This window comes from Dendropsophus ebraccatus, chromosome 2, assembly GCF_027789765.1.
Source record: "Dendropsophus ebraccatus isolate aDenEbr1 chromosome 2, aDenEbr1.pat, whole genome shotgun sequence".
In the NCBI taxonomy this organism is placed as follows: Eukaryota; Metazoa; Chordata; class Amphibia; order Anura; family Hylidae; genus Dendropsophus; species Dendropsophus ebraccatus.
In genome coordinates, this window is record NC_091455.1 from 71,539,491 (window position 1) to 71,555,119 (window position 15,629).

The following is a 15,629-nucleotide window of genomic DNA, read 5'->3' on the forward strand; positions in this document are numbered from 1 at the left end:
CCCGGCTGTATCTCCATCTGTCAATGGAAGTCTGAGACTTGTCAAAAGTTATTTTTCCTGACAGGTACTCTTTCATCAGAATCAGAACAGTCACATGGACACTTTAAAGTGACTCTGTACCCACAATCTGACCCCCCCAAACCACTTTTACCTTCGGATAGCTGCTTTTAATCCAAGATCTGTCCTGGGGTCCGTTCGGCAGGGGATGCAGTTATTGTCCTAAAAAACAACTTTTTAACTGGCAGCCCCGTGCCCAAGGGGAGTATCTGTGCCCTAACTTCACGCCACCCCTCTGTCCCTTCTCCCCACCCTCTTCATCATTAGGAATGCCACTGGAACATTTTCTCCTGTCTGAACATTGCACAGGTGCCTTAACGATCCAGCCCATGTTCAGTATTCACACAACTGAGTAATAGGAGACAATCTGCCTTGAGCATTTCTAATGATGAGGAGGGCGGGGAGGAGGGACAGAGAGGTTGTGCCAGCCTAATGCATACACATCTAAGCCCCACCTTTGGGCACGGATCTGCAAGTTTAAAAGTTGTTTTTTTAGGACAATAACCGCATCACCTGCTGAACAGACCCCAGGACAGATCTTGGATTAAAAGCAGCTATCCGAAGGTACAAGTGGTTTCGGGGGGTCAGACTGTGGGTACAGAGTCACTTCAAATGCCTATAAGAATATAATCCTGCAATCCTGTAATCTAAAGACTCTATGTGTGGATTAGATTTAGTGCGGCTGTTTTGAACGGTCCACACATTTTAAAATTAAATGATTGAATGGCATTTCTTCCATACATCTGGAAAATTAAGATTTACAGGCATATTAAGGCTAGGTTCACACTATGTAAAAATGTGAGAAATAACGGAACGGTCGTTGTTTCCACGATAGTGGCCATTGTTTTTACATAGTGTATTTTTATAATAAACAACAGCCATTATTGCAAGTTGCTACAATGACCACTGTTTTTTGACAGAGTGCGATTACATTGTAGTGTATAGAACACCGGCCGCAGTGTATACACTCTGTATACACTACGGACAGTGCTCTATGCGGTCACACAGAATTTACATTTCTATTTTGTGCGGTGCTATTCAGTGAACAGCGGGCGTACAAAATAGCCTGCACACACAATGTAAGTACGGCTCCTGGCCATACTTTACATTGTGCTCTATGACTAATTTGAGGGGGGGCACACCCTAATGTGCCCACATTTCAATTAAAATCAAGTGATGTTAACCCGCCCGATACTGCAGTACATCTGAGACAATGTAGCCGATGTTTATGCCATGTGTGAATATGGCCTAAAGATGTAAAGCAAACAAGATGGAGCTTGCATCCACATAGACTCATTGGCCTACACAAAAACTGTAGACATAAAACAGTGTAAAGCTTTACATCATACTGCATTGGATAAAGTGGAACAAGTGGCAGAGCTAAGTGTTACTTCTTACCAGAATACAGTAGACCTTGTTCATATACTACAGTACTACTGTATGTGGAAGGTTGAGCATATTTAATGGCAGTCCCTCTGAGGTCTCATTAATCTAGTATACCATACTAAGTGATCAAATGACATTTGCATTGCAGCTGGTGCTATTACTGTACATTTGGTACCATTCTACATTTGGTACCATTCTACTAGAGACCAATTTTCTTGTCCATTTGCCCATCGATGTGATACAAATATTGTTGGTGACATCTGGCTTTCTCTAGTTATTTAATTAACTGAGGATCTTTGTTGAATCCATATTCATTATAGTAAAAATAAAGAAACCAAACAATTCTGCACCAGAATGTCTGGTTACATTTCAGAATCTAATTAGTAGTAGACTCCAGAGAATACAACTTAGAGATGCCAGCAATGACAGCTGGGATTAAGACACTGCAAACAATAGGCGGGTTTTACATTTTCCGTATGAAAGAAACTACATAGACATGTTTCCATTCAAAGGCCTAACATGTTCTGTTTTGCTTTCAGCCATGGGACGTCTGATAAATCACTCAACCAAAGCTTATATGAAATAGGAGGAAACATAGGTAAGCATAATATGTTACATGTTACTGTACAGTATACTAGACTCTGCTCACATGGCTAAAAATTCTGTAGTTTTTGCTGCACAAAACACTCAATCATAACATTCGAAACCCTGCTCCTGTTGACTTCAATGGGAGGCAGGAAAGCAAACAGAAAAGAAGTCAATGTGAGCTTTAGGGCTTTATGAGCCTATGGCTGTACCCATGTTTTCAAGGCAGCCTTAGGGCTGCATCCAACTTTTTCAGCCACCAGTAATCAAAAGTGTGCTCAAGGTTTACTCATCTCTAATAGTGATATATTAGTAATGATTTAAAGGCAACTGGATGCATTAAAAAATGCAATTGTTTCTGCAGTCATCATGGGATAGAGTAGAAGTAGCTGAGCAGATATATATAAAGTTTGGTGGGAAAAATTCCAGAAGACGTCATATATTTATGAAAATCTCTGCTTATTCTTGAATAAATAGTCATGTGGGTAGTCTTACTTAGTGATATACAGCTCTTCCTGTATGTAAACTTATACACAACTGTCTATTGGCACGGGGTTGATTGAGTTTCCTATGTTATAGTTATGACTGTCTGGGAGTGCGAGCCAAATTGAAGATGGAAGTAACTTGGAAAAATGATTATTGTGCATACTGCTGCACTATAATAATTTTTCATCTAACTTTATCGTTAGACTTTAAAAGATACCTACCACTTTGTGTGTTTGGCAGCATCCCTGTTCAGAACTCTGGTTCTGCACTGTCCTAAAGCAAGTGTAGTATGGACCTGCTGGATGCTCCATAGGCTGCATTGTGATACACTTACAATGCAGCCAATAAAGTTTCCAGCAGGTCTGTACTATACTCGCATTTGGACTGTACTATACTCGCAGCAGAGCTGTGAGAGTTTTGAACATGGATCCAGCCACGCACACAAAATGGTACCTTTTAAACTAAAATAAGAAGATAACTAATACATACAGTATAAGTTAGTCCTTAAAACTTTATAACACATTTAGAAAAAGTTGTTGGTGATAAACTTTGGCAGTAAAAATAGATTTTAGAACATGTAGCATTGCACTGTACCAAAGAAAAGTGCTACTCCACAGCAAATCAGCACATGTACCTCAGTAATACAGCGGCCATTGTCATGCTTGTCCCCAGATTAATGCCCTGATTCACAGGAGTTCTATCTGACATTATTAACTTCAATGTGGTTTCAAATTGCAATTGCCAAGGAAAGGCCATTGTGAGTTTGAAATATTCCTACCGGAGGACATTTATACAGTGTCCCCTCAAGTTTCAAACTCATTACTATGTTAGAAATTATTTTGAGATCATCTATAGCTTTGTCCAGGACTTTTTGGTTATTTTTCGATCTGATGCCATTTTTCCTGTTTTGTGGTTTTATAATAGCCGGACTTTTGGATTGTAACCAAACAAAGCGCAGTGAGCTACAATTTTCCAGAGCTCAGGGTCCCTGTAAATCAGAGATGATAAATGGTTCTGTAATTGTCCAGTTCATTTTACAACCTTTGTTTAACTTTACTGCAACCTCAGCATTTCTTCTGCTAACATCTGCATCTGCTAACTGACTTGGGGTTTCATACATCAGACTATAGGATTGCCAGCTCAATGACATACATAAACATGGCTCTCTATGATACATGTACTGTAGTCAGGCCACACTGTGGCATATGTTTGTTATTTATAGTTTCTGAGCATGTCTGCATCTATGTTAATGGTGTGATACTAAAGTGGTGTGAACTGAACCTTAAAGGGGTTGTCGCTGATTTTTTTTAAATTAACTAGTATTGCATTGACTTTTGTGGGTGCTGTATGTTTTACATACACTTCTATTTTCTTATTTAGTGCACTTATTGTGTTCTCAGGCTCAGTAACAAGACCACTCTGCCTGTGTTTTCTTTACTTCCTGTGATATCACTGTCAGGGACGGGGAGGCAGGGACAAGACACAACAGTGAACCCTGATGCTGAACCCACCAACTGTCCCTACCTATTTGCCTCAAATGGCCCAAGGCAGCCGTGGACAACCACAAAGACATTCCCTGTACTAGATACGTGCACACAGAACAAGACAGACAAACAAACACAATAGCGGATAGTCAAACAAGCAAGGTCAGAACCAAACTGGCAGCGCAGTACAGAATCAAGTAACAATCGGATAGTCATAAAGTCAAGCAAGAGGTCAGGTAACAAAGTCGAGCAAGCAGAGGAAGTTAGGACGGGGATCGCAGGAATAGACAAGGGGAGCTGGAACCAGGGTATGAAACCTAATAGCCCGCGCTGGGAGACTGTCTCAGCTTTCTTTTATGCTGACCAAGAGCCCAGTCCTAATACTCATTGGACCGGAGCTCTGATCTTCCAGATTCCAGATAGGCAGAGAAACCAGTCAGTCTAAAGACCTACTCAGCTGCATAAATCAAGTCCCGCAGTGATCAGCATAACTTATGCACTGCCAGGAAGCTGAAAAGCAAGCGGGTGTGTCACACAAAAGTAAAAACAAGCCCAGTTCACACCAGGTTACTGCACATTCCTGACAATCACGTTCCCTTTCTGTTTCCTGTTCCTGCCAGTGTGGGGGTTATGCATCTGAGCCCAGTAGAAACTGCAGCAATAAGGGCAGCATCACATGGAGGAGACCAGAATCTATAGTTATGTGGGGGCACAGAGGTAAGCCGTGTTGTGGGGGAAACAGGGGTTAGCCATGTTGTGGGGGACACAGAAGTTAGCCATGTTGTGGGGGGGACAGAAGTTAGCCATGTTGTGGGGGACACAGAGGTTAGCCATGTTGCTTTGTAGTGTTGGGGTCCTGGGAAAACAGCTGCATGTATTTCTCCCCATGTTTGCATGGATTTTATCACATTCTCCAAAACATTGTGAGCCCCACTGGAGGCAGGGACTGATGTGAGTACATTCTCTGTACAGAACTGCAGAATAGGTTGAAGCTATATAAATAAAGGAAAAATATTGCTATTATTGTATTATAAAGATCTGCAGTGATCTAGCAGTACAATATGGAGAATAAACAACAGCGTCTGCCAGATTTTTGGAATGAATCAAATTTGGTTTTGTACGCAAATTTGTGACATTTTACCCATTTATATTGCACTCGCATCTTTTGAGAAAATGAGGCTTATTGTCAAGGGGGTGTGGCCTCCCATGGCACTACAAATTTACTATAAATTTATTCTAGAAACTGGTGTAACTTGTAGTGAACCTCTCTGGCGCACAGTAACAGATTCAACACATTTGTTAAGAAGCATGCGCCTCCTTTCTTGCTAAATAATTGTCTAAAGTGAACTAGTTGAAGCCATATGTTAATGAGAAGTTTGGTGCACCTGCGATGCCCTGACCCGTGTGGGTCACTTCGCAGTGCAGATGTTGTGAGCGGGCAGGAACCGGGGCAGCTGCAGGGTATAGGATTGTCACAGTACAGGGCCTGAGGATGGCACAGCTGAGGGACCGGTCTGCAGATACTGCGGTATACTTGCTACTGGGCATGCGATTCTTCGCTGTACCTAGTCAGGGCACCAGTAAACGGACACCAATGCCAGGGTTCAGTAACAGCGGTGGTTACACTTTTATTGTAACTGAGGTAACTGGTAGCAACAGTCTCTTCTGGATGCAACCGGGTATATAGCAGACTTATATAGACAGAGCTAAGGTGGTGCTGCATAGGCTGAGGTGAAACGTGCCGGATGATGGGAGTAGTAGTGAGTGAAGAATAGAGATACTGGGTGGTTTAGAATACTTGCTGTGAATATCTTGACTTGTTGAGAAGAGGAATAACAGGAATGTCACCCAGATGAGGAGGAGATACTCCAGGCACTTGAGCAGTTGAGCAGCCAGGATCTGTACAGCAGAGCACCAAGTCCACTCTTCTGAAGGTGAAGAGGGACACACAGGAACACAACCTCCTTGCTTGGGAGCAGGGAGCAGACTCTGCTTTCCTCTCTGAGGTAGAGGACGGAACTACTTAGCAAGGGGAAGTCACATGGTAACCCCTGGCCAAAGCTCGACGGCCATTGGAGGAACCATGGTTACAGGGCTTGGTCATGTGATTCTCAGCCTTTGCATACCACTGCACAGAGTAAAACACATGTACAATATACAGACAGCGTGTTCTGGGACACTGCATACCTCCCTAGCAATTTTTGAGCCGACCTCGGCGAATCTCGAGGGGTAGCAAACATGAATAGACTGGACAATTAGACAACAGGACTGAATGATGATTGTGAATGCTGAAGTGTGTGTTTCCCACGCTCAAGGCACAGGTGACAAAGTGAAACTAAGAAGAGAGAAAACCCTGGTGGCAGGACTTCACCTAGGGGTGCCTAACGTACTCTGGTTACAGGTAGTTAGTGCGTGAACCATCTGACATGGAAGCCAGGACAACTTAACTGCTGGCGGGTGACCAGTTAGACAGTAGGTTTTCAATATAAAGTGTTACCCTACTGGAAGAAGAGAACTGTGAAGACCTGTGTACTGCCTTGGGTGTCTGTGTGAAGTGACTTGGACACCTGGAAGAGAAAGAATAAAATAACAAAAGCAAACATACATGGGGAGCTCCCTTTCATACCAGTCAATCATACAACACAATTACTCAATAGGCCAAACACACGAAAAGGTATCCAAGGTGCAATATGTATGAACCAGTGTGAATGTTAAGTAGGACTATGTGTAGCAACTACGGTGTGTAGGGACAAGACAGAGGTGAACAGACACTGGAAACAAAAGGAAGGGAAATACAAAAGACAACAAACACTGCGAGGTCTGGAGGAGGATTGGCTCACATAACTCTGAAGACATCTGAAGAAAACTGGCTCAAATAATCTTTCCAGCTGTAGATATAATACTGTAATGAGAAATACAAGACTTGTTAAGAAAATACACTCCTGCAAAACTATACTTTCTCTGAGAGGTATATAAACTGACTTCTCTTACTCAGAGGAGGAGCTATCTGACTCTGACACAAAAATATAGATAGATACTGTTTCCTTTTTCAAAAGAGGCACTCTACTTTGAGGCTATCTCTGTGACCTTGTGCTTACTCAGAGGAGGAACATACACGAATAACCTTGATACTACTGAGATATGATACTAGAGATAAGTGCAATACTGACATAAGTGCAATGACAACCTGTTGATACCACATAATTGGACAAAAGTGCTTTAGGAAGGAATGGGTTAAGTGTCTCTGTTAGGTAGAGTCTCTTTTAGGCAATTAGAACCATCGTCCATGTAAAAGGCTCTGGGACAGGCACTAGAGTACAGTTTGTAATGGTAAGTGTCCATCAGCTCATGGCTGGTTAGTACAGGAAACTTGGTCAGGAGGACCAGGCATGAACCTTAAACGTTGCATAGTAAAGAAACTTAAAACATCAACAGTCAAACAACAAAAAACAGTTTAAGCAATTATTGGGAAGAGGCAGGAGGAACCTCATTAGGCCCCTTCTCTTTCTTCTGCTTCTTCTTCTCCCAGGGGTAATAGAAGCGTGGAGGGCCCGGAGCAGAAGAGTCGCTGGGGCCAGTAGTGACCACGATGCTCGGCGTTACTGTGGTGACAGGGGAGATAATGGGCGCCACATGGTAGGTGGCTGTGGTGGTCGAAACAGCAGCTTTAGCCAAGGTTGTAGAAGAGGCAGTGTTAGCTGCTGTGGTCTGCCCCGCTGTAGTGGAAGCTGCGGGAACAGCGGTGGGCATGGCGGTTGCAGCTCTAACGGCAAGCAGCAGGGCTGAGAGGGCCTGCTGAATCTCCTCTATCAGCAGCAGGATCTTTGGCTCAACCCGAACATCCGTTGTGGAAGGGGCGGCGACTCACGCCCGGGAGGCCGCCACAAGCCCGGAGATACGGTGGCTTTGGCCGGGTTCTTTCCATTAGGGCCGGGGACAGAAAACAATGGAGTCGGTCCACTTACGATCGCGGCGGCCTCCGGTGATGTGGACCCTCCTGCGGAGGAGGCAGAATCAGAGGAGCGGGAACGGCCAGGTCCTGGTGAGATGCTGGTGTAAGATGCGGGAGGTTTCGGTGGCACTGGTACAGCAGAGGCAGGTACGCACTCCCTGCAGGACGCCATCTTGCTGAGCCCTGGCGTGATCTTGAAGACCTGGGAGGAGGCGGAGCGCAGGGGCTGAAGTTCCGGTCCCACAGTCTGCCCGGCAACAGTGATGTCATCCGGTCCGGGCAGCCAATCAGGAACAGTCACTGTAAAGTCTATAGCGCCGGGTGATTCCCGCACTTTGACAGCAAGGTGGTTAACCCCCCCCCCTTTTCCAGGGCATGGAAATTCGGCCCCAGTAGGCCACAATAGGAAAGGATAGATATTCCACACATCAGCAGGAAGAAGGGGTGCTTCCATAAACCCCATGATGGCAGAAGAAACAGTCCACTTTCCGTAAACTATTTAGGCTCGTTTTAAGCCGCAGCGCTGCAAGTGCAAAGTCTCTGGGGGGTTATAGTGTACCTGGAGGACAGCAGGATAGTCGGCACCGCGTGGTGTAGATCCTGTTTGTGATGCCAAAATTGCGATGCCCTGACTTCGCAGTGCAGATGTTGTGAGCGGGCAGGAACCGGGGCATCTGCAGGGTATAGGATTGTCACAGTACAGGGCCTGAGGATGGCACAGCTGGGGGACCGGTCTGCAGATACTGCGGTAGAATTGCTACTGGGCATGCGATTCTTTGCTGTACCTAGTCAGGGCACCAGTAAACGGACACCAATGCCAGGGTTCAGTAACAGCGGTGGTTACACTTTTATTGTAACTGAGGTAACTGGTAGCAACAGTCTCTTCCGGATGCAACCGGGTATATAGAAGACTTACATAGACAGAGCTAAGGTGGTGCTGCATAGGCTGAGGTGAAACGTGCCAGATGATGGGAGTAGTAGTGAAAGAAGAATAGAGATGCTGGGTGGTTTAGAATACTTGCTGTGAATATCTTGACTTGTTCAGAAGAGGAATAACAGGAACGTCACCCAGATGAGGAGGAGATACTCCAGGCACTTGAGCAGTTGAGCAGCCAGGATCTGTACAGCAGAACACCAAGTCCACTCTTCTGAAGGTGAAGAGGGACACACAGGAACACAACCTCCTTGCTTGGGAGCAGGGAGCAGACTCTCCTTTCCTCTCTGAGGTAGAGGACGGAACTACTTAGCAAGGGGAAGTCACATGGTAACCCCTGGCCAAAGCTCGACGGCCATTGGAGGAACCATGGTTACAGGGCTTGGTCACGTGATCCTCAGCCTTTGCATACCACTGCACAGAGTTAAACACATGTACAATATACAGGAACCTGAGAATAATAGGGACTACATAGTCACAGTTGCAGTGCAAATAGTTTCCAGAACAGGCATGGCTGTAATAGCAAAAATAAACTGACAGTAAGAAACAGACAGCGTGTTCTGGGACACTGCACACCCAGTGCACTGATCTGCCCCGGCCTGCCTCTTCTAATTAAAATTGGTGCTTTGCCGCTGATCACTCATTACTTAAAGGTGTAGTGCGGCGCTCAGCAATTATTCACAGAATAACACACATTACAAAGTTATACAACTTTGTAATGTATGTTATGTCTGTGAATCGCCCCCTTCCCGTTTCCCCCCACCCCCGCACGTACCTGGAAGTGTGGTGCGCTATACATACCTGACACGTGACGACCCCCGTCTTCTGTCGCTGCAATCTTCGGGAGGCCGGCCGACTCGCTGCAGCCGTCCCCCCTCTGCAGCGTCATCAGCTGCTCAGCTGCGATTGGCTGAGCATAACCGTGCTCAGCCAATCGTGGCTGAGCAGCTGATGGCACGTGTCACGTCATCAGCTGCTCAGCCACAATTGGCTGAGCATAACTGTTCCAAGCCCATCGCGGCTGAGCACAGTAATGACGCGGCAGAGGGGGGCCGGCAGGAGCAGGTCCGCCGGCCTCCCGAAGATGACGTCTTTGAAGAAGATGGCGGACGGGGTCGGTCGACACGGATCAGGTATGTATAGCGCATTGCACTTCCGGGTACAAGTGCGGGGGTGGGGGGACACGGGAAGAGGGCGATTCACAGACATAACATATATTACAAAGTTGTATAACTTTGTAATGTGTGTTATTCTGTGAATAATTGCTGAGCGCCGCACTACCCCTTTAATAAATATTCATTACAAGGTGTGGGCCATGGTGGTTGTCCCACCCCCAGTGCACTAAAACGCCTCATTAACATGAAAATAATACTACAAAGTACATGAAAACAGCGCTGAGGATTAAGGTAAGAAACATATTTTCCTCGTCAGCTCCCGTGCGCTATAGGGAGATATCAGCAGGTCAGATTCTAACCTAATAATTGCTTCCATTTAACAAATGAGATTTCAAAGCTCCATCTTACGTTTGGTGTGTTCCATTTTAATTCTCTCATTAAGTCTCTCTCCAGTAAAATTTTAAAGACGAACGTTTTATAAATAGTATTTGACCCATTCTTGTTGTACATTGTTATTGCATTTGTCACTAATTCCACCACTTCTTCTCTAGGAGAACACTGCTTAGACCCCGATACATATATGCTGGACGTCTATCATGTTAACCCTCATGCTGAGTGGATATTAAAACCCAAAAACAGCTGAGAACGATGGATTGTGCAGTTTTCCCTTAATCTTCAAGACGCACTGATGGAATGTATTGGACTATGTGCAGTATAGCTGCTATGTACCAGGACTGACATCGCTTAAGATGATGGACTATGAAGACATGGGTACTTAAAAAGTGAACACTAACGTATGGAGAAAACCTGTGGACCTTGAATGAGCATATTATTTTTGCTCTTGGTAGAATATAATTTATGCAATTTTTTTTTTTTAAATAAAACACTACCAGAAAGTTGGGACAGTGTCAGATCCTCACTCCTTGCTGACGGTTCCTCCTACAAGTATTATTGCTGGCACAGCTGTAATGTTGGCCCTTCTGACTGCTGGACAGACATCGATGAACCCTTTGATGCCTTTAGAAGCTCTTTATAGTGTGACAGGAATGCTTTACTCAGCATCTCATAAGAACTCTTGACCGTAACTGTTGTACGTCCTTTTGTATGGGAACCACTAAGTCTGTACAGTTACATTTTTATATCTATATGTAGATATTATATAATGGTTTTCTATTTTTTTTTAAACATTTCCTCTGTGCGCATATTTAACATTTGTAAACCATCTGTCATTATGTCAGTATTCACATTTAGTCATATGTTTTTAACATTCACAATAGTGGATGCCTTTTCCATAGGCGGTGAGTGTTTCTGCCAGGGGATATGTTATAAATGGAAATATCCAGGCATGTAGCCAACTGGCATGTATGTTTTAGACTTTGGTGTTGAGACGATTCTTGCGTGACTTGTTTATTTTGATTGTGGAACGCACGATTATTGAAAGTTTCTATGAAAATGAATTTGCATGTAGAGGCGTAACTTATATATAAATCAAGTGTTCAATAGAATCTTTCTGCATTTTGTCATAATATACTGAGAAGCACTTATAAATCATAGGGGAAAAAACGTCACCATTCACAAAATGGATTTTTTTTTTCTTTCTTTCTCCATTCAAATCATTTTACATTTGACATATTAAAAGGACTTACTGAGAAAATCAATAGGGTCTTCTGAGATGTCATGGAAACCTATAAGAAAACATATTGATGAGGTCTGTGAACTCAATGTCACTGCTGATTTCCAGAACAATAGGGCTCTAAAGAGAGATTAGACATTTCAGCACTGTTAAGAGACTTCTATTAGTGGAAAATTGACATCAGATTTTAAGTAACGGTCTGTGAATATCAATAATTGTCTGCTCATGTAATCTCAGAAATGTATGGGCCGTATCAAAAGGGCTTATACTCTTCATACAGAAAACGTGAGATGCCATCAGGGACTGTTAGGATTTAAGAGAGATCTGTTATAAAGAGCCTGTGATCCGCTTTTGGACCCTACTTTATCCTATGTGTACTGGGTTTTTACATAGAAAAACAAAATGGTGTCATTACATGGTTTGACAAGTTCCTATTACAGTTTTATTGGAGGTTTTGTACAGGCTGGATCATGGTAGTAAATGCATTTTATATTTAAAGCGACTCTGTACCCACAATCTGACCCCCGAAAACAACTTGTACCTTCAGATAGCTGCTTTTAATCCAAGATCTGTCCAGGGGTCCGTTAGGCAGGGGATGCAGTTATTGTCCTAAAAAACTACTTTTAAACTTGCAGGCCCGTGCCCAATGGCCAGGGCTTAAAGTATCTGTAACCTAACTTTGCACTACCCCTCTGTCCCTTCTCCCCACCCTCTTTATCATTAGGAATGCCACTGGAACATTTTCTCTTGTCTGAACATTGCACAGGTGCCTTAACAATCCAGCCCATGTTCAGTATTCACACAGGTGAGGAATAGGAGACAATCTGCCTGGAGCATTCCTAATGATGAGGAGGGCGGGGAGGAGGGACAGAGAGGGTGTGCCAGCCTAATTCATACACAATCTAGGCCACGGCTGTTGGGCATGGGGCTGCCAGTTTAAAAGTTGTTTTTTAGGACAAAAACTGCATCACCTGCCAAACGGACCCCAGGACAGATCTTGGATTAAAATCAGCTATCTGAAGGTACAAGCGTTTTTTTTTTTTTTTTGGGGGGGGGGGGGGGTCAGATTGTCGGTACAGAGTTGCTTTAAAGGGATATTCTCGTAGTAAAAACTATCCCTATAAGAGATAAGTGCCTGATCATAGGGGAATTTCTGTGACCTACTGCAAGACAATAAAAGAATGGGGGGATCTGACTCTTCATGCTAAATGGAATGAGGGGTTGGTACATGCTCCATTTATTCTCTGTAGAGCTGTTGAAGAGAGTACACTGCTTAGCTATCTCCTCGCTCTATGGAGAATGAATCGAGCAGCTGTGTGTGTGTGTGTGTGTGTATGTGTGTGTGTGTGTGTGTGTGCTGACCCCACAGTAAAATTTAGCAGTAGCAGTCAGATACCCATCCTTGAGATCCTGGGAGTCACAAAGCTTGCACCCCTCTGCAATCAGACGCCTAGATAGGGAACACATTCACTCAGATACCCTTTTACATTTTCTATTGATCAGCAGATTCTGTATACACCATAACATATATTTTGCACCCTCATGTGGCTCGGACAAATTTTTCCAAATTTAAGGTGGAAATGACACCTGTAGGCTATGTTCACATACTGTAAAATAATGGCCGCCATTTAAATTTAAAATAACAGCTGTTGTTTTAATTCTTTAATGGTTTCCATTTAAGTCTATGGAGTCAACTACCATTGGTTCACACAATGTATAAAATAACATCAAATTATTGTTCATGTCATTAATTTGACGTTATTGTGCCATTATTGACATTATCGGCAATCATTGTGCAAACAGAGTCCGTTACCTTAAGCTGTTCACATATAGTACTTTTTCACTGTCCTTTTCCCATCCTTTGTGACCTCTGGACCTCTTCACCTAAAGACACACCTAAAAGTGCCATCTTTGACTTCGAGCTAAAATAATGTTGTAACTGCTGTTACTGCAATGGCGGCCACTGAAACACGTTAAACCACGATAGTTGTTTTGGTATTATTGATGTTAATTAGGTATTATTGACTAGTGTTACAGAAATGTCGACCTCTTTTCTTTGTTAAAGACTATAGACACTATTATTGCTCATTTCTTCCAGAGCTCAGACTGTGGACAGTGGGAGAGGATCCTTGGAGGGTAGCTCACAAAGACTGTAGATAAGAAGGAAAACAGATACAAGACAGTCTAAAGGGAAGAATGACATGAGCTGTCTAAATGTGTAGAAAGACAGCAGAGCTTATACATCAAGCTATAAAAAAATGTAACATTTTGAATAAAACTCTTTTTGCACTATAAGACACAATGTCTTTTCTTGGCCGTTCGACTTTAGGGACGTTATTTGACCTCAAAATGATGGACATCCATTATGACGGCGGTCAAACGGCCAAGAAAAGATGTTGTGTGGACCTAGCCTAATAAGAACAAAGCAAGATTAAAAAAATGATTTTCAAAGGTGTCCACAGACTTTAAAGGGGTACTCTTATATTTATTTGTATAGCGCTGCTGAATCTGTTTGCACTATACAAATTAATATTATTATTATTATTATTATTATTATTATTATCTACGGATTTGTGAATTATTTCTAATAAAAAATGGTAAGCCTTCCAGTACTTATCAGCTGCTGTATGTCCTGCAAGGAGTAATGGATTCTTTACAATAGTGTTCTCCGCTGCCATCTCCGTCCATGTAAGGAACTGTCCAGAACAGGAGCAAATTACCATAGAAAACTTCTTCTGCTCTGTATATACATTTCATACTAAAAAATATAAAAAATAATATGGTAAACAATTGCTAAAATGGATTCTGCTTTTTGCTTTACGTTATAAAAAGATAAAAATGCACTGCAACATATACAATTTTTGCTTAACACAATAGCTACTATGCTATATTATACAGAAAAAAAATGAATACTAAAACATAAACCAATGAACACAAAGCACATGTGAACCCCGCCCTATGGTGTGTATAGACAGAGAGATTTGTTTTACAGATTTTTTAAGCCAAAGCCAGGAGTAGAATATAAACAGAGAACAGATCATGAAGGAAAGACTAATATGTCTCCTCTTCTGTGATCCATGCCTGGCTTTGGTTTCAAAGATCTGTCAGACAAATCTCTGTTTAAACACATTAGTTGCTAATCAGTAGTTAATTTTTAGCAGGCTTAATATTTTATATTGCAGTGTTTAGATGTTCTTTGAGGCAGTATGTTGTATAGTATTGCAATGTGCATGAGGAGGCAGATGGTTTCCTATTGGCTGAACAAGTGTTTGGTTGACATGTATCCTAAATATCTCACCATCATTAGACATCCTCCCATGGAATAATAGGTCCTTAATACAGTGCCAACATATTCCACAACACTGTACAGAGCTTGTCATTTCCCATATTAGTCCCTGTCACTATTTGGACTCACAATCTAAATTCCACATTAACCTATCGGTATGTTTTTGGAGCACAGGTCTCACTGTTTAGTCTCCCACTGATCAGAAAAACAAGGCAGAGGAAATGTACTTCAGTGCATTTTACTTCCTAACTTGCAGTGATCTCGGTCTAGGCAATATAAGCCTATGGGTCTCTCTGTCTGCATGGAGATGACTGATGGTGCATTGATACCCAATGATTCTTTTAGTAAGTGGAGGTCACAGGAGGTCTCCCCCACTGATCAAAACTTTTGACATGTCTCAGTTATATAAGGAAAAAAAAAAAAAAGAAAAACATTGGCAGTACCTCTATGCCTCTGTTAACACTGCAGGTTGCACATTGCATGTGGCTTAAGTACAGACCAAAAAAAAAAAACAGAAAGTGCAACAGCAACCTACAGGTGCAAGTGCTTACCGTATATACTCCCCCCAGCTAACACACAATAAAAACCTGCTCTGTAGATATTAAAAAAGGATCTTAGCAAACTATTTGATCAAACTGTTTACACTGCAGGCTGCATGCTACATGTTGCTTAAGTACAGACAAATAAAACAGAAAGTGCAACAGCAACCTA

General features: G+C 42.9%; 1 protein-coding gene across 5 annotated transcripts in view; it reads left to right on the top strand.

The window, feature by feature from the left end:
- ARHGAP28 (Rho GTPase activating protein 28) overlaps positions 1–12,150 on the top strand; it is a 118,040-nt gene extending 105,890 nt beyond the window's left edge. For all 5 annotated transcript variants that reach the window (XM_069960096.1, XM_069960094.1, XM_069960098.1 and 2 more), the window contains exons 14-15: positions 1,983–2,041; positions 10,551–12,150. In XM_069960096.1, coding sequence (XP_069816197.1) covers positions 1,983–2,041; positions 10,551–10,642 — 151 coding nt within the window. In that variant the 3' untranslated portion in view covers positions 10,643–12,150. The remainder of the gene's footprint in view (positions 1–1,982; positions 2,042–10,550) is intronic.
- Positions 12,151–15,629: the final 3,479 nt, after the last annotated feature.